This window comes from Octopus bimaculoides, chromosome 24, assembly GCF_001194135.2.
Source record: "Octopus bimaculoides isolate UCB-OBI-ISO-001 chromosome 24, ASM119413v2, whole genome shotgun sequence".
Classification (NCBI taxonomy): domain Eukaryota; kingdom Metazoa; phylum Mollusca; class Cephalopoda; order Octopoda; family Octopodidae; genus Octopus; species Octopus bimaculoides.
This window is the reverse complement of record NC_069004.1, coordinates 2,364,955-2,387,191: the sequence shown is the minus strand read 5'-3', so window position 1 is coordinate 2,387,191 and position 22,237 is coordinate 2,364,955. Positions and strand designations below refer to the sequence as shown.

The 22,237-nt window shown below is 37.7% G+C and overlaps 2 protein-coding genes across 2 annotated transcripts in view; both read right to left on the bottom strand.

Moving 5' to 3' along the window:
* Positions 1-11,076, bottom strand: part of LOC106877535 (tetratricopeptide repeat protein 39C) — a 38,907-nt gene extending 27,831 nt beyond the window's left edge. Inside the window, exon 1 of the mRNA XM_014926460.2 lies at positions 9,949-11,076. Within this exon, the coding sequence (XP_014781946.1) occupies positions 9,949-10,079 (131 nt within the window). The 5' untranslated portion in view covers positions 10,080-11,076. The remainder of the gene's footprint in view (positions 1-9,948) is intronic.
* A 3,632-nt stretch (positions 11,077-14,708) lies between these two features.
* The window catches only part of LOC106877527 (translation initiation factor eIF-2B subunit delta), a 14,044-nt gene continuing 6,515 nt past the window's right edge, over positions 14,709-22,237 (bottom strand). Inside the window, exons 6-13 of the mRNA XM_052976490.1 lie at positions 21,090-21,230; positions 20,166-20,242; positions 19,192-19,294; positions 18,210-18,337; positions 17,443-17,534; positions 16,562-16,647; positions 16,040-16,220; positions 14,709-15,246 (exon numbers count right to left, since the gene is read on the bottom strand). Coding sequence (XP_052832450.1) covers positions 15,050-15,246; positions 16,040-16,220; positions 16,562-16,647; positions 17,443-17,534; positions 18,210-18,337; positions 19,192-19,294; positions 20,166-20,242; positions 21,090-21,230 — 1,005 coding nt within the window. The 3' untranslated portion in view covers positions 14,709-15,049. The remainder of the gene's footprint in view (positions 15,247-16,039; positions 16,221-16,561; positions 16,648-17,442; positions 17,535-18,209; positions 18,338-19,191; positions 19,295-20,165; positions 20,243-21,089; positions 21,231-22,237) is intronic.

Below are 22,237 nucleotides of genomic sequence, written 5' to 3'. Positions count from 1 at the left end.
AGCAACAAACGACCAGGTGCCCAACAACAGAGAAATGGATATCGCAACATATAAACTATTACTCCCACCACAACAATTAACAATAATAATAATAACAATAATACTGTCTTCCACTCTTATGTCCAGTGAAAACTATGGACAGCCACTCAAGACACCTGCAGAGAATTAGAGATGGATGGATAGTGTATCTGACTATATATATATATATCTATATATATAGGCGCAGGAGTGGCTGTGTGGTAAGAAGCTTGCTTCCCAACCACATGCTTCCAGGTTGTCCCACTGCATAGCACCTTAGGTAAGTGTCTTCTACTCTAGCCTCAGGCTTATATATATATATATATATATATATATATATATACATACATACATATATGTATGTATGTGTTTGTCCCCCTACCATCACTTGACAACCGATGTTGGTGGGGTTTACGTCCCTGTAACTTAGCAGTTTGGCAAAAGGGACTGATAGAATAAGTCCTGGGATCAATCTGTTCGACTAAAGGAGGTGCTCCAGCATGGACACAGTCAAATGACTGAAACAAGTAAAAGTATAAAAAAATATATGACACTTATGAATAAACACATACAATCACAGAGTCAATGAAAGTACTCAAATACAATGACCCCAGTGGGAGTCACTTGATTCATGAAGGAGGATTTCCTGATCCCCTCTCATCTCTTCCTTGTGTGTAATGTATAAAATATATAATGTGTATACAGAAATGTAAAATACATGGAACTTCCATTAGAATAGTTGAAATTGTGTTTTTTTTTATCTTTAAGCTCAATTAGTAAAGAAAGACCAAGAATAGATAATGGAATATGCTATTGTTTTTGCCGATAATAAACCAGAACAAGTGTTTGATGCAAAAACTTGGAAACTGATTAACCAGGAAGAAAAGAAATACTGAAGACTAGACAATCAAAAAAACAAAATAGACTGCATGGAAAAAAAAAGAAAAGAAATTAACTGAATAAAGAACATGTGTGTGTGTGTGTGTGTGTGTGCATGCGTGTGAGTGTGAATATATCAAACAGTGGTTTTGTACATTTCTAAGTGTAAACATTTTGACAAGATGTGAGCAGATATTCAAACTCTTGCAACTGCTCCAGACTAAACAGACAAAATGGCAGACCAACGCCCAAACTAGGCCAGCCGCCCATTCCTTATCGCGAATGCTCTGTTGTTTCTCTGGCAAAGTCAACCTAAACTCAAGAGTCATGGATGGTATGACGCACGTCTAAAATACAGCTGCATCATCACCCCAGTTTGATAACTGGTACTGAACTCTGTTCTTCCTACAAGAAAGGGTACCACAGATCACCTGGTAGCTTATCTTCATACACAAAGTGTTACATAAAATCCCAAGTGAAGCCACCTCTAAAGGGTAAGAAGCTTGCTTCTGGAGCACATGGTTCTGGGGTCGGTCCCACTGCATGGCACCTTGGGCAAGTGTCTTCTGCTATAGTCTTGAGCCAAACAAAGTGGATTTGGTAGACAGAAACTGAACAAAGTTCGTCGTGTATATATATACATGCGCACAGGCATGTGTGTGTATGTGTGTGTGTGTGTGTACTTATCCCATACCACCGCTTGACAACCACTGTTGGTGTGTTTACATCCCCATAACTTAGTGGTTAGGCAAAAGAGACTGGCAGAATAAGTACCAGTTTTAAAAAAATAAACAACAAAAAATATACTGGGATCAATTCGTTTGACTAAAATTCTTCAAGGCAGTGCCCCAGCATGGCCGCAGTCTAATGGCTGAAACAAGTGAAAATAAAAAGATGAAAAAGAAAATAAATAAATAAATGATTAAATAAATAAATAAATTGATAAATTCTAATCAAAATATTTCTCACAGCCATTCAATAAGACAACATCTGGTGATCTTTGTTTTCTGCTTTTTTTCTGCTTGGAATTTATTAAAAAAAAAAAATCACAGCTGTTCTATGCTTATGTTATATTAAACGCTGAATGAAAACCAGCACCACCAGCACCAACTTCTCAATGCCATCATCATCATCATCATCATCATCATCATTATCATTATCAGTAGTCATGACAGTAAAGAAAGAGAAAGAAAAGCCTATTGAATCTACAACAATTATTTCATAATTTGGAACAAATTACCATAAACAGAAAAAAGAAAAAACTAGTTAATTTTTAATCAATTAGATAAACAAATTTAATAAACAATGGAAAATAAAACGCATAAAAATAAATACATGAAAACAGAAACAGTAAGTTTTTTCTTGGGGGGGGGGGGGTTCCACTCTGCAGTAGAACTAATCTGAACACATATGTAGTTAAAGAAGGTCACTTTCCAACCATGATTTTAGGGTCAGTTCCACTGCATGGCACCTTGAGCAAGTGTCTTCTACAACAGCCTTGGATCAGCCAATGCCTTGTGAGTGGACACCCTGGCACACTGCTACCATTTCTCCCTCATCCTCTCTCTTTTCCAAACAGAGCACAGTATCTTAACATGTATATGGAATCCTTTTTTTGTCAAAGATTAGGTAAAAAAAAATATGGGAGTTTCTTATAGTATTATAATCCCTTACAAACAGGGCTGTGGAGTCAAAACAAAAGACTTTGACTCTGACTCCCAAATTTTAAACCCCAAAAATTAGGGGGTTCCTTATACATGTTAAAATATGGTAACCATATATCTCTTCTACAGCAAGACCCCTGTTTCTGTCCCTCTATCACACTAACTTTCCATCCCTCCAAACTACCCCCACCTTTTAGTTGAGAAATCTTTATCATGTAAGTTCCTTGGTGACCTTGCCAGTGCTGGTGCTGCAAGAAAGGCATCCAGTTGCACTCTGTAAAGTGGTTAGTCTTAGGAAGGGCTTCCAGCCATAGAGACGATGCCAAAACAAACAGTAGAGCTTGAGCAGTCCTCAGGGTTGTCACCTACTGTCAAACCATCCAACCTATGCCCATGAAGACCCCTATCCGGTGCAGGGGTTAAAAACTCCACAAATTGTAGGATGAGATCTCCCCACATGAAACCTCATATTTCACTGTATATTTTGTAGTGTGACAGCAATGAAACTAATGAGTGCTTAGCATATCAAATGTCAAGTTCAAGAGAAGTGGGTTCAAATATTGGCCACTGCAGTCATTGCAAGTCTCTGGGGAGACTCTTGATTCTACCTTGCTTCAGACAACTTTGCTGTATGGAATAAGAGAGAAAAGGGGAGCAAAAGGGATAGGCTGTCTTTAAGAGACTGGAATCTGAATCGGTGACTGCTGATCTGCTTTGCAAGAAAGAAACAGGACTAGAAACAGGACTGGCTCTGTGTTGCCTTGTGCTTCATGAAACAAGTTTCTAGGCAAGATTAAGGAAACGAGATTTGAAGAGACAAAAGGAAAAGAAAAAGAAAAAGACTATCTGCACAAACATCCCAGAGGCTGAAGACATTATTATTATTATTATTATACATCATGACACAGATATTTGTGGTGTCAGGGCCATCACTTTGAGGCATTTCAAGAGACAATGACATATCAGGCAACATAACACACACACACACACACATGCACACATACGCTATTATTTTTCCATTTGTTTCAGCCAATGAATTGTGGCCATGCTGGAGCACTCACTTCCTTGAAGAGTTTAGTTGAACAAATCAGTATTTATTCTGAGCCTGGTACCTATTCTATCAGTCTCAGCCACTTTTGCCAAACCACCAAGTTACAGGAATATAAACAAACCAACAGCAGTTGCCAAGCTGTGGGAGGGGGTAAAAAAAACCCACAACTATCTGCCCCCCCCTCTTCACACACACACACACGAAAATATACGAGACATTTCAACATGGTTTCCATCTGGCAGATTCCCTCACAAGGTATTGGTCAGTTGGGGGCTATAGAGGAAGAAACTTGGCCCATGGGCCACAAAATAGGACATAACCAGCAGAGGCCACATTGCTGTGAGGTAAACGGCTAATCTGCACAGACCAACCAAAACCTGCCTTGTAAGCAGATTTGGTCAATGGAAAATGAGAGAAGCCCATCATATATGCCATCATTATCATCAGCATCATCATTTAATGTTCATATTCCATGTTGGCATGGGTCAGATGGTGACCTGCAAGGCCACACCAAGTTTCCACTGTCAGCTTTGGCATGGTTTCTACAGCTGGAGGCTCTTCCTAATGCCAACTACTTTACAAAGTGTACTGGGTGCTTTTTATGTGGCACCAGCACTAATGAGGTTGCCGTGTACCTTGCAAGATGGAAAAAGAACAGGAAAAAAGAAAACAGTTTTTTTGTATGTGTGTATGTCTACCTTTGTCTGGACATTGTGTGATGGTTGTAAATGAGCATCATCATCATCATCATCATACAAGTGATGTTGTCTGAGGAAAAAAAAAATCATGTCTAGCTATGGGTATAATCTTGTTTGGAAACATGTGAGGGTTGGCGACAGGAAGAGTATCCAGTCAGCAAAGTCTGTCTGACCCATGCAAGTATGAAAAAGTGAATGCTAAATGATGACGAATTTTTAGAATTTGTAAACTACACATAACCAAAATGCCACTTGTTTATTATTATTATTTTTTTTTTTTTTAGTTAAGATCAAAATAGTTAACAACTTGAAATATTACAATTACAATACATACAGATGTGTGTGTGTGTATACATGCATACATACATGAATGTGTGCAAATTATGCGTACGCATTACCATTTACATTTATGAAGTGAGGTGGAATTTTTTACATTAAATATTTGTGTTTGTGAGTGTATATTTTTTTAGGTCACTATGAGTATTTATCTGTCTATACACACACACACACATATATATATATATATATATATATATATATATTTAATATAATTTGGGTAATAACCTTAAAGTATGCTTTCCAAAGCTCCTCTACGGGTGCTGGCTACCAAATGCTATATTTTTTTATCAACTCTTACTACCACTGCCATCAACAACAACAAAACCAATACATCCACTGCCACTACCAGCTCACCAACTCCTTAATAACCAACAGCAACAACAACAAGAGTACAAACAAGACAAACAACTCCATTCACAAAATATATATAAAAAAAAAATAATAATGGCATGAGATGCTATTGTTCTCTAGCGTATTTTAAATGTTGAATGAAATGTCTTTGATCTCAGCTCAATAAGGATTGTCTTGAGACTAAAGCACAACAACAATACAAAACAATATGACGACCACCGCCACCGCCAACAATACCCCAACACCATCACCAGCACTATAAAACCAGCTCCACCGCAGTTACCAACCAAACAACTTCCGACTATCCAACAAGCAACAACAGAAATAACAGCAGAACTGCAATGTTTGTAGCTACATGTGTTGTACATCAACACAATGGCGAGTGTGTATGTGTACGAGATTAGAATGTGGAGTTTTTGAGGCCCCAGTCAGGGGTGCAAGGGACAAAGTGCTCATAAAACTGGTAACCATTCACCCAACTGAAATCACACAGTACTTCCTCCTGCTCACCACCACCTTACTCCCATACTCTTACATCTTTTCACTTCCAATTTTTGCATCCATAGAAATAAGACAATATTTTGCTCACACAAAACAGTTCTTTCCTGGTGATATTTTTCTTCCTGCCAAAACATACGACTGGAGCCTGGTGCAGCCCCCCCCCTCCCCCGGCTTGCCAGTTCCTGTCAAACAGTCCAACCCAGGCCAGCATGGAAAGCAGGCATTAAACGATGATGATGATGGTGGTGATGATACTTGTTGTGGATGATTGTTGATTGATGTCACTGTTGGATTTACCAACGATCCAAGATGACTGGAAAGAAGCCCTCAAATGGAATCGAAAGTCAGACAAAGAAAAGGAGCCATGAAGAGAATTACAATGGATAAGAAACTTGATGATTTAAAACAGATTGAAGTGGGAATTAAAAAAAATCAACTTCGTTAATTAAGTGTTCATACAATATCTACTTACATCATCTTATGCTTCTTTCATTAACAACAAAGCAATATTAGTAGTCAACTACAGCTGATAACATAGCACTTTTGTATGAATACTAAGAACTAATGAGAGTTACGCAATCTCTGAAGATTTGACAATGCAATCAGCTTATAAAAGTTTCCTTACATAGGCACAGGCATGGCTGTGTGGTAAGGAGCTTACTTCCCAACCACATGGTTCAAGGTTCAGTCCTACTGCATGGCACCTTGGGGAAGTATTTTCTACTATAGCCTCAGGCCAGTCAAAGCCATGTGAGTGGACTTGGTAGATGGAAACTGAAAGAAGCCCATAGTGTGTATATATATATATATATATATATATATACACACATGCATGCACACATACAAAATAATATCAAAATCATATACATACATACAAAGTAAAATCAAAATAAATCACAATCAAATGAAAATTGCAGTTGTGGCCAATGCCAGTGCAGCCTGACTGGCTCTCACGCTGGTGGCACGTAAAAAGCACCCACTACACTCTCAGAGTGGCTGGCATTAGGAAGGGCATTCAGCTGTAGAAACATTACCAGATCATATTGGAGCCTGGTGCAGTCATCTGGTTCGCCAGTCCTCAGTCAAACTGTCCAACCCATGCCAGCATGGAAAGAAGACATTAAACAACGATGATGATGATGATGATGTGTGTGTGTGGAGGGGTTCTTTGCGTCTATGTTTGACCCCCACCACCGCTTGACAACCGATATTGGTGTTTATTTTCCCATAACTTAGTGGCTTCTTTTCAATTTATGTCTCCCAAATCCACAGACAAGGCTTTGGTCGGCCTTGGACTAGAGTAGAACACTCTCGCCCAACTCACATGGTTGAGAAGTAAACTTCCTAGCACTCCTTGGGAGATGGTATCCCTACACAGCCATGCCTGCCTCTAAAGAGGAGAGGAGGGACGGATTGATTATAGACTCAAGCATGTAATGTGTAAATAGTACATTTCCCAATCACATGGTTCCAGGTTCAGTCCCACTGAGTGTAGCACCTTGGACAAGTAGGTGTCTTCTATAGCACCAGCCAACCAAAAGCCTTGTGAGTGGATTTGATGGACAGAAACTGAAAGAAGCCTGTTGTGTGTGTGTGTGTGTGTGTTTGGTTCTCATTGTCTTGCCATCACAAGATGGTAGTGGCATTCATTTCCAGTCGCCTGTGAAAGCATGTCCGGTTATGATGGGAATATTACCAAAATTAGAAATATCTGAGGGTTGATGGCAGGAAGGAGATCTGACCACGGAAAATCTGCTTCCACTAATTTCGTCTGACGCACGCTAACATGGAAAAATGGAATGTGAAACGACGACGATGATGATGTATGTGAGTGCTTCTACAACACATGCCAGCATGGAAGACGAATGTAGAGAGAGAGAGAGAGAGAGAGAGAGAGAGAGAGAGAGAGAGAGAGATTTATATAACTTCTATAATATATATTCTGAAATATAAATATAATTCTAAATTATATACAAATATATTCTATAAAATGTATATATTTATTATAATGTGTGTGTAACATAAATATATGTAATATAATAGAATATTTTTATGTAGGATAGAGGAAGAGAGCAAGATAACGAGATTGAGGAACACAGACACACAGAGAGACGTGGAGAGCCAGACAAGTGAACAAAAAACTATAAGCAACAAGAGATTTTTATCGTTACTGGGATATCAACCGACTGGACCACCCATAGATATTAGGAAGAATTTAACGGTTGTCACAAAAAGGCACAACACATACAACAAAAAAAAGATCTTTCTAAATATCTAACGATGTGTCACATCCGAGTGAAAGGGAAATGTGACACAACGAGGAATGTATGAATGGATGATGGAAAAAAAAATTAGATAAGAGAGGATAGTCAAGGTTGAAACGCCTCTGATTGTCCGTCAGTCACCAGCAGAGCTCCAAAGACGTGGAGTTTAAAATGCTGGCCTAAAAACAAGCGGCATACTTACCCAAGTGGACCACCTCCCGACTTTGTTTCCTCATAACTCCCAGAAAAATACTGTTTTTTAGCGAAATCTTCCACAAATACCTTTCAAATTATTTAGATTAAGATTATATTGAAATTTAAATGTACATGAAAATGAAACAAATTGATGGGCGCGCACACATACATACTGACATATATCACATTTTTTTTTTCTTCAAAATTTCAAGTTTGATTTTGTAGACATATATGATTATGTGTCAGTATATATATGTACAAGCCCCGAATTTCTTTTTTTCACATTAACTTCCAGTATAATTGTCGTCTACACCATCAGAGAGGTATTTGTAAAAAAGGAATTAATTAAAAATATAATTTTTCTGAAAGTTATGAGGAAACGAAGTCGAGTGACATACTTGTGTAGGTATGCCAAAAAGACAAAGCTACAGGCTCAACATGCCATTTACAAGTTTAATAACAGTAAACCTAAACAATATATAAAGGTACTCGACGGAGTACCCGATTCTTCAGGATTAAAAGATACTCTTTTATCCTCGTGCATTCACAGATTCTTAATCGAAATAATATTTTCGGCTTTGGCACAGGATCACAAATTTTAAAGTGATGAGGAAGAAGAGCGAAGTCGATGACATCAATTCTTCGAAGTCCTTGACTTTTATAAGTAATGTCTCTGGCTGAGTTAATTTTTTTCTTAATTCAATCACAGAAATAATTAATACACTTAACATACATTTTCCTAAATCATTCAAATTAGCTTGATTTAGTTTGCGAAATTGACACTAACAATTAACACGTTAATAAATAGAAATACTAATTATTATTTCTAATATAAGCACAAGGCCCAGAAATTTCGAAGAAGAGGATGCAGGCCGAAACGGGGTGGGGGTGGGGGGAAGGTGTTGATTACATCAAACCCCTCCCCCTTACCCTGATTGATTGTGGTGACTTTAATGACTTATTTTGTCGAAGTTGACCTCGGCAAGATTCGAAAGAAGAGCCGGAAGATAAAATATCACAAGGCATTTTGTCTTTTGTCCGACGCTCTAAACAATTCTTAAATAAATGATCCCTGATATTTCTTCTTTTTTTCTTCTCTTTTTTGGGGGAGGGGGGAACAACGCCAGAAACGTGTAAAAAAAAGGTAACAGGAATAAATCAATTAAATCGATCCGAGTACATGCTTCGACACCTTATTTAATCACACAATGCTAATCACCATCTTTCCCCAGTACAGTTATTGACCTCACAAATAAATGCTGTAATACATTATTATCACTATTATTATTATTATTATTATTATTATTATTATCATTAATCTTGCGCTTCTACCATTTTTTTTGACAACTCCCGATAACAACAAAGAACGATTCTCTCTTTTAAATTCTTCCCTCTGCCCTGACATTGGTTGGCACAGGGACCCCCACATTTGAATCAACCATCAAGCCCCGTCGGGATTTGAATTTAGAACAAGTGGAGGACGAAGAATGTAATTACCAATAAAGTCTACCACTGTAAATTTCTTACAATGGATACAAAGTCACACATTCGAAAGGAAAGGGCATAATCGATTGAATCCCTCCCCCTTGCCCCCACCCAATTATATGCCTGGTATTTATTTTATCGATCTTAAACTAGATAGAAAAGTTAGTCTATCCTCGTACGACAATTCTTAGCTTGTAACACATATATTTATGTATAATTCTGTTTTTTAGGTTTCATGTTAATGACATTAGACTGGCTTGAGAGCCAACAATACAGGAGCTATGCGGTCGCTTGGCCTGCTAGAAAGAATAGTCACATCTCCTTCGAATAATATTCTACTGTCTTGAACAAAAGGAAGGTCACATTAGATGTGATGTGGTCCGAGGAGATACACTGTAAGCTGAAAACAAAATACGTGGTGGTCACAGTTGGACTGTCTTTTGATTGTAGCCGAGCTGGAGTTCAAGCAACAACAAAATAAATCATAAACCTTAACTACTTACTTGTGTGAATCGAACAATAACTTTGCTTCACGAAATCCATTATTTAGCAACATGTGTATCCCTGTTTGAGCAATTTCCGATTCATCGGCCAGAGACTGGTAACAAATGCTGTTCTCTCCACTGCTGTCCATAACTCTGCTCGAACCTGAACCCCCAGTACCACTACGAGCAGCAGCACGGTTGCCAGGACCACCACCACCACCACCACCGACAGCAGAGAAGACAGCACCACCACCACCACCAGTTGTCAAAGACCCACGTCTAGTAATGGTGCTGGATGTAGTAGAGGTTAGTAGGAAAATAGTAATAATAATAATATTACTAGTGGTTTTGTGGTTTGATATATATATAGTGTTGAAATGTCCACTGATGTGTCTACCCCAATGTGTCCACTAATGTCACCCGTCGTAGGTGGAGAAGAAAAAAAAAGCGAGCAGAATTAAAACGGTGGCCGTGGTCGTGGTCGTCCAAGAATTCTTCTTCTGATGACGGTATCTGCTTCCTCCTCCTCCTCCTCTCCCTTCACCGCCGCTCACTCTCATTATTAATCATTACAAAACCAATTTCCTCCCCATCCTCATCCTTTCACTCCAGTTCTTGCTCGCCGTTTCCCTTCCTCCCACTTCTTTCACCCCCCTCCGTCTGTTGCGCTTCCCTCCCTTGCAGCTGCTGCCGCTACTCTTACCGCTACTCCTGTTGTTCTTTTTTTCTCTGCCTCCCTCTACCTCCTGCAACCGATGATAATGATGCTGCTGTTCTTTTTATTTACCTTCCTCTACCTTCTGCTGCTGATTATGATGATGCTGTTCCCATTCTTGTTGTTGTTGTTTTGTTTTTGTTGTCCTTATTTATTATTGTTTGGTGATAAAGATGCAGAAGCGGCGTTGTCAGGTTTCGTTAACAATAAATACCGACAACGACGAAGTAAAAGTGGTAACAGTCGTAATTATCGTCTTATCTGGTGTTGCTTTAGTTAGTCATTTCTGTTATGGTTGTTGCTATTGCTTCTTGTCGCTGTAACAAAAAAAAACAGTCGCAGTCGTCGTTGTTACTGTATTTGCTGATGCGGCGGCTTATGATGACGGCGGCGATGACAGTGGTGGTAGTCGTGAAGGTAAGAGTACTGCCATCCATGTCTCATTTAACTGCTCCTCCCTCCCTTCCTCTCTCTGTCTCTCTATATCTATCTATTTATCTCTGTCACGCTCTCCTTCTCTGTCAGTTTGTTTCTTTCTCTGTCTCTCTAGCTTTCTCTCTCTCTCTCTCACTTTTATGTATCTCTCTCTTTTCTTTCTCTCCCTTCCCCCTTTTCTGAAGGTATATCAACTTTAACCCTCCCTCTCCTTAACAGCAACTCAGCTTCTGCGCATGCGTCGTAACAACGCTTATCACTAAGGACCTTCTCCCGCCACTCTTTCTGCGATCTCTCTATCCGTTTCAATGAAATAAAAGGGAAAAAAAAATAACATGGTCCGTAGTAGAGGCAAGTGGTTACATGTGTTGGCCAAAATCAACGAATAAAAGATGTGAAAATTAATAGGTTCGAATCCTGTCAGACAGAGCCCTTTGGGGGATGAAAAAAATAATAAAAAGTGGTTAAGGACCTGCTTGGAACTACACATTAGAATTCACGTTTTCCAACAGAATTTCATTTGCGATATTTAATTTGTCTTATCCTGCTAAAAGGTTTATACTATATATATGCATAATTCTGTAGCTTTCTTCCTTCTGTTTCGAAGTTACTATCTATTTCTAGAACCATACCAACTTATTCAGATTTGCTAGGGAGTTACGAGCTTATACGAATATGCGATCTTTAGATAACTTATCGACAGACCACCCCTAATTACCGCGGACTGGTTTTATTTATTCATCAATTTGTTCGCCATCTCTTTACATATTTGTAGTTATCTATCTCAGGATCTTAGTATTATTTTCGCTTTTGATTCCAGAGTTGACAGCATTTCACTTGTCTGCTTCTCATACTATTCATAAAGCGCAGAGATCTTTAAAAACTCAAAACTTTATATATTTTCTACATCTATTTATTCATATCTATCGCTCTGTATCCATTATTTCTCGTCGAAAGTCCTTGACATCAGCAAGCGAGCAATTAACAATGCACTTTTAGTTCCTAACCTTCACGCTGTAAACACCGTTCGGAAAGGCATGAACATCACAATAACATTTCCCACTTGTTTCGAATCTCGTGTCCAGTTTATCCACACTTCCCTTTCCGACCTTACATTTTCTATCATTCCATCTTCGCACATCCTCATTATATCTTAATTCTCGTGATTTTCTCAAATAAAGCATTGTTGAAATATAAGCAATTCGATATTGAATAAGGAGAAATATTTAGTGAAGGTTAATTTACTCTTCAATTTTGTTTTCTTTGTATTCTTTTATACGTTTCAGCTATTACGGCTGCGGTCATACTGGAGCATGATAATTAGCATGTACTTCCTTTTTCATTCCGCTTGTCTTTCCCAGTTATATTTTCTCTCGTTCGCCTATATTCTACGGTTGACAAAACGTGTAAGCCATAGCTTATTGAGAGAAATACAACATTTTATTGTCCAGAACGTATCGTTTTACACAATTCCAAAGACCCAGTCTTCAGCACTGCAACAGGGAGTAATCCTTTCTATGTAGGCACAACGCCTGAAATTCTGGAGAAGGGATTTCGTCAATTACATCGACACTAGTATTCAACTGGTACTTCTTTTATCGACTCAGAAAGGACAAAGCCAACCTCAGCAGAATTTGAACTCAGAAATGCTAAGCATTTTGTCCAGCATGCTAACGATTCTGCCGGCTCGCTGCCTTACTGCAAAAGCTAATAACGATTCCTTACTTTAGCTTATAAGGTCACAGATTTAGAAGAGAGTGCAGTGGAATTGATTGGAAAGTACTTAAAACCATCATTCTTCGGTCATAGTTCTAAACCAGTGTTTCTTAACCATTTTTTTTTTTGTATATGGACTTCTTTGATTCCTGTTTTGCTCTGATGGTCCCTCGTAACCATTCCATGTGTAAAAAAAATTCTATTATGGTTTTATAATAAAATATTATTAGGAATTGTATAAAAAAGATTGTTAAAATATTTTGAGTATTATCAAAGTATAACTGATTTACTGCAGATAAATTTTAACAGCAAAATCTGATATGGACCCCAAAAGGGTCAGGTGGACTTCACAAGGGTCAGGTGGACCCCAGTTGAGAACCACTGGTCTAAACCACTATTTGGTTTCACACCAATACCTGACCCTCAGATTCCTTTATCTTTTGCTCTTTTTTACTTGTTTTAGTGAGAGAACTGCAGCCATGCTGGGGCACCACCTTGAAGGTTTTAATCGAACAAATCAACCCCAGTACATTTTTTAAAAGTCTGCTACTTATTCTGTCAGTTTCTTTTGGTCAACAGCTGAGTTATGGGATGTAACTAGCAGTGGTGGAGGTTATAGATACAAATGTATATGTGTGTGTATATGTATATAAACAGCAGGCTTCCACACAGTTTCTTATTTCTTTGTTGCCCACAAGGGGCTAAACATAGAGGGGACAAACAAGGACAGACAAAGGGATTAAGTCAATTACATCGACCCCAGTGCGTAACTGGTACTTCATTTATCGACCCCAGTGCGTAACTGGTACTTCATTTATCGACCCCAAATTTGAACTCAGAACAGAGCTTGAACTTAAAATGGCATCTCACTGCCATGCAGCATTGCAGTTTGTACACAAGTATCACACAATCTACCTTTCATTCAAAGAGGGAATACCATAGTTGCTGCGGTAATAGTTCCTTGAATTTTTTCCAGCCAATAAAGTAATGTCAGAATCATGTAAGACTCTGATACAACATAAAACTAACTGCATGTATAGGACTAGCACTTATTATGCAAGTGCTATATATGGCAGTGACAGTACGGTTAGGTAAGAAACATCTGGTCATGTGCAAGACCCGTTTGACTATTATCAAGCAGTCATACATTTCCTTTCAGATGTAGAAAATGGTAACAGGACAAAATTCCCCTGGATAAATTTTACACAAAAATATCTACTAATAAATATCTTTAATTTTTTTTTATAAAATTTCACTTTCTTAAAATATTTTTATTGTAAAGAAAGAACAACATCCCAGGGGATTTTGTCCTAATATCGTAGAAAACAAACTGAAAACATCAAACCACTCATTATTACACACCCTTCCCTTCTTACCAAGTTAGAAAAAGAACGCCAGGGCAGGGACTATCAATATGGGGTGACATAAAAGATAGGTATGGTGGGTTTACAGAAATACTATGATGCTCAGTTACAACCATTACAAGATGACTAGCCATGGGTACACTCAAACACAGGCACACAGAAATACATGTATGTGTGTGTGTATATATACATACATGTGTGTGTGTGTATATATATATATATATATATATATACACACACACACACATATATATATATATAAAAAATGGGCTTCTCACAGTTTCCATCAACCACATCCATTCACAAGGCTTTGGATGGACCAGGGCTATTGTAGAAGACCCTTCTGACCCAAGTGGATCTGAACCGGAAGCCACATAGTTGCAAAGCAGGCTACTTAACCACCCAACCACGCATGTGCCAGAGACTCGTAACAATGAGAACAACAAGATGTGTCTCCAAGACATCTTTGCCCAAAGCTCAGACAAAGTCTGCAGCTGAAGAATAGTTCCAGACATGTAAAGTAAGAAAAAGTACAGCGAAGAAATGGAGAAATTTGAAAAATAATTTATAGAAATTAATAAGAAAAAGCAAGTTATTTTATTTGTTTTGTTTGGTTGTTTTCTTCTTTTGGTTTTCTTTTCTCTTTTTTTTTTTAAAAAAAATTCTCTTGTATAACATATTTCTATCACTGTCAGTAATAGTAGTAGTAGAAGTAGTAGCGGTGTAAGGGAGAGAGGTTGGTTTGGTTGTAGAGTATTCAATTAGATGACAACATAGGCAGGTAGTAGTAGTAATAGTGGTGGTGGTGGTGGTAGTTACTGGCAAGAGGTGAGGAAAACCAGAAGATTCTTCAGAAGTCAAGTCAGAAGAAAAGGAAGAAGAAATGGTCCTAAGTTTCTTGTTGCACTCTCAACACGACTGGGATCGACGAACACGGAATGGTGCCCAGTTCGGTGATGACCACTGTGACCAGCTCGGGTGGTGTGAAATCATAGACAAGATTCAACAGTGTGAGAGATTCGTACGATTTCCAGTCGGTCAGGCAATCAGGTTGGTTGTCAAGGTGGATTAGGTCATCTGGATCGGCTGAAGAGAAGGATAAGATGAAAATAAAAAACATTTCATAAGGCTGTAAATATTAGTTAAAAAAAAAAAAGAAAGAAAAAAATTGAAGGCTACCCATGAGACTCAAACATCTGTAAACACGATAACTGCTTTACCAATACTTTTAACATAAACATGGGCTTCTTTCAGTTTCTGTCTAGCAAATCCACTCAAATGGCTTTGATTGGCCTGGGGCTACAGAAGAGGACACTTACTGAAGGTGCCATACAGTGGGACTGAGTGGTGCTTTTTGGGCAAATGGAAACCAATATGTTCCATGGCATTTGTGAAGGATTAAAACACTTTGAGTTAGGCTGAGTGGGAAGGAGTAATTGTGGCTTCAGAAAAATTGTAGTAGCAGCCCATGTACCAGCTTTCATCATCTTTTAACAACCATGTTTCCACACTTGCACGAGAAGTCAGGTGAAGTCAACCTTTACTTCATTTCCAAGCAAGGTTATATTTCACCAAGACAAGAGAATGTTTCTGCAGAATATTGGAAAGGAATGACATTCATTAACAACATTCACTCGATGTCAAGACAAACCCTCAAACACACACACACACACACATATACACAACAGGCTTCTTACAGATTCCATCTACCAAATTCAGTGAAAAGGTATAGGTCAGCCTGGAACTATAGAAGTAGACACTTGTCCTGAGTCTGAGACAGTAAGCGGTTCCAAAGCAAGCTTCTTAACCACACAGCCTTACCTGCAGCAGGTGTTAAATAGAAATCAAAGGCAAATAATAAATGAGTGAAAAGAGTTACCCAGTTCATTGGAAACAAACGAGTCAGCTTGGACACGTTCGCTGAATTTGTGTGTCTCACAGAAAACCAGAACAGGCACTGTGTAAGCCTTCGCCATCATACACAACAAGGATGTACCAGCTCGAGACATAATGTAACCATTTGCCAAAGCAGCGTGAGCACCGAGAAAGACTTTTGTTGCCTGAAAAAAGAAGAGAAGAAGATAAAATACCCAAGAATATAAAAATATATATTGGGACGTATGACCAATTTATTGCACATAAACTTTATTCAGTCTGAAGCACAATTTTTTCATGGCCCCTGAAAAATTACTGTGGACCCCAAAAATCTTATATGGAACCCGGTTGAGAAACCCTGGTCTAACCCATGCCAGCATGGAAAACAGATGTTAAATGATGATGATGATGATAATGATGAAAGATTTCTGATGATAATGTTTTTTTTTTATTTAAAAAATTTTTCCATAAATCTCAATTTAAACCAATTAAAATATTAGATAATGGACAAGAAATAGTAATTTACCTTCTGCATTGCATAGGAAATGGCACTGATCAGTACATAGGAACACTCCACGCCGTTTTTAACCAAAGCTTCTACTGTTTTCTTACCTAAAATATAAACAAAATGCAAACATCAATAAAAGACAAATGGTTAACTCAGGTGAAGAACAGCCACAGCAGTGTGGTCAAGAAGCTTGCTTCCTAACCTTGTGGTCTTGAGTTCAATCCCACTCCCTGGCACCTTAGACAAGTGCCTTCAAATACAGTCCTGGGCTGACCAAAGTCTTGTGACTAGGTTTAGTAGATGGAAACCAAAAGAAGCTCATCGTGTGTTTTCCATGCTGGCATGGGTTGGATGGTTTTAACAGGAGCTGGCAAATCAGGAGACAGCACCAAGCTCTTCTGTCTGCTTTGGCATGGTTTCTAGAGCTGGATGCCCTTCCTAACACCAACCACATTACAGAGTGTTCTGGGTGCTTTTTACATGGCACTAGCAGCGAGGCCACCAAATATCTTATAAGACAAGGCCCCTTAACTGAGGAAAGGAGTAATATTGAGGAAGGTGGTTTTGTGCCAGATGAGAGGTTACTTTATGATCAGAGGGACCAAGATAGATCATCACCACCATCATCTAACGTCTGTTTTCCATGCTGGTATGGGTTGGACATTTTGATGGGAGCTGGCAAGTCAGGAGACAGCACCAAGCTCTGATGTCTGCCTCTATGGCTGGATGCCCTTCCTGACACCAACCACTTTACAGAGTGTACTATGTGGCACCAGCACATAATACTAAGTGCAGTAATGTTGTTTGAACTTTCAAGAACGTGATCAGCATCCCATGTCAAACCTTGAAAATAATAAAATGCAATGAAAAACAAATTGATCGTTTTCTTAAATACTTACCTTCCATTCGAGGCCGAGAATCTACTACAATTACACTGAATCGTTTGCTGTGCTTTTTAGCATCAATTAAGATTTCACGCACCAGCGATGACCTGTTTGTTGAGTAGAGTGTAAGAAGAACAAATACGAAATTTTAAAAAGTATACATTTCATATAAAGATTTTAGTTATGGAACGCACAGACACAGACACACACACATGCATATTTACATGGCAAAATTAAATAGTACAATTGTTAATCTCCAAAGTTCAAAATATTTTTGAGTGAGTGAAGTGCCAAAAATGGAAAATTCCAGACAGCAATCAGAAGGTTTCCTTAAAATATCAGCTCAGCTAAAGTACTTTTCTTTGTTTAAGATATATTAGAGCCATTTTATATTGATTATTTAGTATTTGGTATCCTCTCATGCATTTGGTACCTTTTAGCATAAAATTTGGTTCTTTCACAAAATGTGTTTTTGTGGCTCTGAACTGGACAAGCATTAAATTTATTTGACTGTATATTTGAAAGGCTTCTTTCAGTTTCCATCTACCAAATCTACTCACAAGGCTTTGGTCAGCCTGGGGCTGTAGTAGAAGACACTTGCCCAGAGTGTCACACAGTGGGACTGAACCCAGAACCATGTGGTTGGGAAGCAAACTTCTTAACCACACAGCCACACCTGTGCTTATAGTAATAATTCTTGACAAAACCCAAAGACCAAAAAAAAAAAAAAAAAAAAAAAAAAAAAAAAGACAAACCAAAGCAAAACATTGCAAGATACACACCCTGAATATACAATGATTACATCATCATCTTCTATCTTCTCTTTTGCTTTCATGAAAATAGCATCTGCAGCTAAATATAGCTTCTCTTTGATGTATCGATCAATAAAATCCACCAATTTTTCTTTAGCCTTCAACAGAAAATTAAGGATGGTAAAGAGAAGAAAAAGGAAAAAAAAACAACAACAACAATAATAATGATGATAATAATAATAATAATAATAATAATACGAGCAAAAGTTAACGAATGCATACGTACAAAATAACATTTCTTCTCATGTTTTACCATTTGGCAAGTTTCGTTTTTCTCTTTTTTAACAAACAAAAAATCTACTTAACTCCCCACCCCCACCCCACTCAAGGCTTCACTGAAGCAATCAACGTTTAAATTAGACGTCTACAAACAAGACTTACCTGTTCGTTTTAAATTCTTTTAGTTTTATTTATTTCTTGGACTAGTCTTAATTAAGGGTCGTTAACCTAGTTTTAATGTGCATCGTTAAGAATTATGATGGAACACACACGTTTCATTTGCCGTTTGTGTTTTTTTTTTGTTTTTTACAGATATTTCTTATTAATGATGTTACTGTTATCATCATTATCATTATCACCATCATCGTAGTCATTTGCTGGCAGAACCATCAGAGCAGTATTTGTTCCAAGTCGTTCACATTCTGAGTTCAAATCCCACTAAGGTCAACTTTCAGCGTGACACAGAATGTGACAAGGCTGGCCCTTTTGAATTACTGGTACAACTCATTTTTGCCAGATGAGTGGAAATGATCAATGTGAAATAAAGTGTCTTGCTCAAGGACACAATGCGTTGTCAGGAATTGAACTCGTGACCTTACAATCATATGCTGCACACTCTAACCACAAAGCCACACACCTTCACAAGATCTCGACATCAGTCAAAAAAACCTGATCCTGTAACACTTATTTCTGTATCAAGGCCCCTAATTACAGTCCATCACAAGATACTTACATCTTTTTCATCCACTTCGGGACTGATGAGTGAAATGTTTCTCTTCAAAGATCGAATGGCATTCCTCATACTCACAGAAAGATGTCGGCAAGTAACCAAAAAGCTAAAAGAATGGGAAAGAGATAAAGCAGGAAAGAGAAAATGAAAAACAAGATGGAAAAAACAAAAACAAAAAAAAAATCATCATATTCAAATTATGGATTGAAATTTTAATTCAATATTTTTTTTACTCGCCTTGTGTGGTGCCTAGCTTCTTTATTTCATAAATATTTGCCATAAAGGCATTACAAAGAGGGGACAAACAAGGACAGACAAACATAAAAGGGGTGAAGAAGCTGTATTGATTAAATATTTACAATTTTAAATACACAATAAAAATTATTTACAATGTTCGATTTACCACACAGCCACACCTGCACCTATTGTGTTAATTTATATTCCAAGTTAATAATGAGAAAACTTTTTAACTCAGCCCAAAACCATGTGTTTGAGGAAAATTCATTTCTTAACCCCACAACCATTCTGGGTTTAAATTCCATTTTTTTGCTTGACTAGAAGAAATAGTTTATTTGTAGAACAAACCAAGAAATAGCAATGGAACTAGATTTTTCGGTCATGGAAACTAAATGGAGCCAGCAGAGTTATGTCCTTGTCTCAAAGTTATGGCTGAAAGAGGTAGACCTATGAGTCTTGTTCATCCAATGCGTGGTCAAAAAAAAAACAGTGGTGTGGGTGCTGGTGCCACACGAAAAGCATTCAATACATTCTGTAAAATGACTGGCATTAGGAAGAGAATCCAGCCATAGAAACCATGTCAAAGCAGACTATGGAACCAGGTGCAGTCCCAGGCCTTACCTGTTAAGTTCCTGTCAAGCCACCTAACTCATATCAGCATGGAAAATGGACGATAAATGTTGATGATGATGATGATAAATGAAACAAAAGTCGAAAAAAAAGAGAGGAAAATATCTTACTCAATACTATGTCTGATTCGGTGCTCCAGATCTCGGCTAAGTTCTTTCTCTGTTGGTGTAGAATATTCACGAATAACCTACAAAAAGGCAGAAAGAAAAAAAAACCATCAATTTTGAATATGAAAATCTCTTGAAAATAATAATTTTTTTCTTTATTGGCTCAAAGGTATGAATTGGTGGGGAGGAAGAACAGCTGATTGAATGGACCTCACTATATGGCTGTTCTTTAACCCCTCCGTTAACACATTTGTGTTAAAGTAGACTGCATTTGTTTCAACTAATTTTGAAAATTAGTGAAACATGGCTGTGTGGTAAGAAACTTGCTTCCAAACCTCATGGTTCTGGGTTCAGTCCAATTGCATGCTACCTTGAGCAAGTATGTTCTACTATGGCCTTGGGCCAACCAAAACTTAGTGAGCAGATTTGATAGATGGAAAATGAAAGAAGCCCATCCTAAAATATATATATATATATATATATATATATGATGACAGCTGGAGAGTATATCAGTCGAAACGTTGTGTTAGCAACAAACAAGATGAGGACAAATATCCGTCAAATGTAAATAATGTACATAATTCCTCATCCCTTAAATATAGAATTGTATTATATATATATTTATATATATATATATATATATATATATTTATATATGTATATATATTTATATAAGCGTGTGTCTTTGTGTCTGTATTTGTCCCCCTTGACAGGTCTTTTCAAGCATGGTGTATCGTCAAAGGTCTCGCTACATGTTTCTAAACTTAAAAAAAAACATATATCTTGACAAGTACATGCATTACATGTGGTCCAACTCATACTAGAATGGAAAAGTGGACACAAAACGAAAACAATGACAATGACAAAATGGGACGCAAAAAAAGATGGCAAAAATATATTTAAAAAAATTTTTTTTTAAACACTTACTTGTTGAAGCGCTCGCAGTAAACTGATGCAGCGTGCATTTGAGCCACATATTAATCCCCGTGAATATAAAAGACCCAGCTGAATAATGGCAGGATGAACATTACAGCTTTTGAATCTGTTAATAGAGTGGGAAGAAAGAATAATTAGAATATATTAATTACCACAAAATATACACACACCCATCATTTGTTTTATGTTCACTTTTTCATGTGGGCACGAGTCAGATGAATATGTTATCGAGGCAGTGTTTTACAACCAGATGCTCTTCCTGTCACTAACACTCGACATGGGTTTTTCAAGTAAGAGGAGATATCCTATTTCCCCATGTCTTTTGAGATGTGAAGTAAGCAGGTGATTGGTTGACAGAAGGGGCAACGATAACAAATGCCATTGTAATCTTTTGAAGAACACAGATAAATGCACACATACACATCTTTATTTTTTGCTTGTTTCGGTCATCAGACTGCGGCCAAGCTGGGGCACCATCTTGAAGAATTTTCAGTTAAATAAATCAACCCCTGTACTTTTTTTCTTTTAAGCCTGGCACTTATTCTTTCAGTCTCTTTTACTGAACTGTTCAATTATGTGGACATAAACAAACCATCACCAATTGTCAAGCAGTGGTGGAGGACAAATACAGACACAAAGATACAACCTCTCCTACTATCAGTGTTACCCTATTGTCCCTCTTTACTAATTACCATTTTCTATTCTCTACTAGGATGCTTTATGGCAGTGGTTCTCAACCATTTTCTTGCCTATGGAATCCTTTTGATTCCTCTTTTACTCCACTGGACCCTCATAAACCATTCGATGGTTAAAAAATCCCATTATATTTTGGGAATTGAAAATTATTAGGAATTACATAAAAAGAATTGGTAAGGTGTTCGGTGCATTGAAGAAGTATAAGCAATTTATTCCGTGTAAATTTTGACCAAAAAAAAAAAAAAAAAAAAATTATACGGATCCCACCCCCCACCAAGGACCATATGGACCCTGGTTGAGAACCACACTCCTCACCCCACCCCAGTATTTGTCTTATTCTTTGTTTTACTGAATCTGAAAGTACGAAAAGCTAACAAGCAAACAAACACAAAAAAAAAAACAAAGAAAAAGAAATGGTTACAAAAGAAGGTAAAAAAAAACAC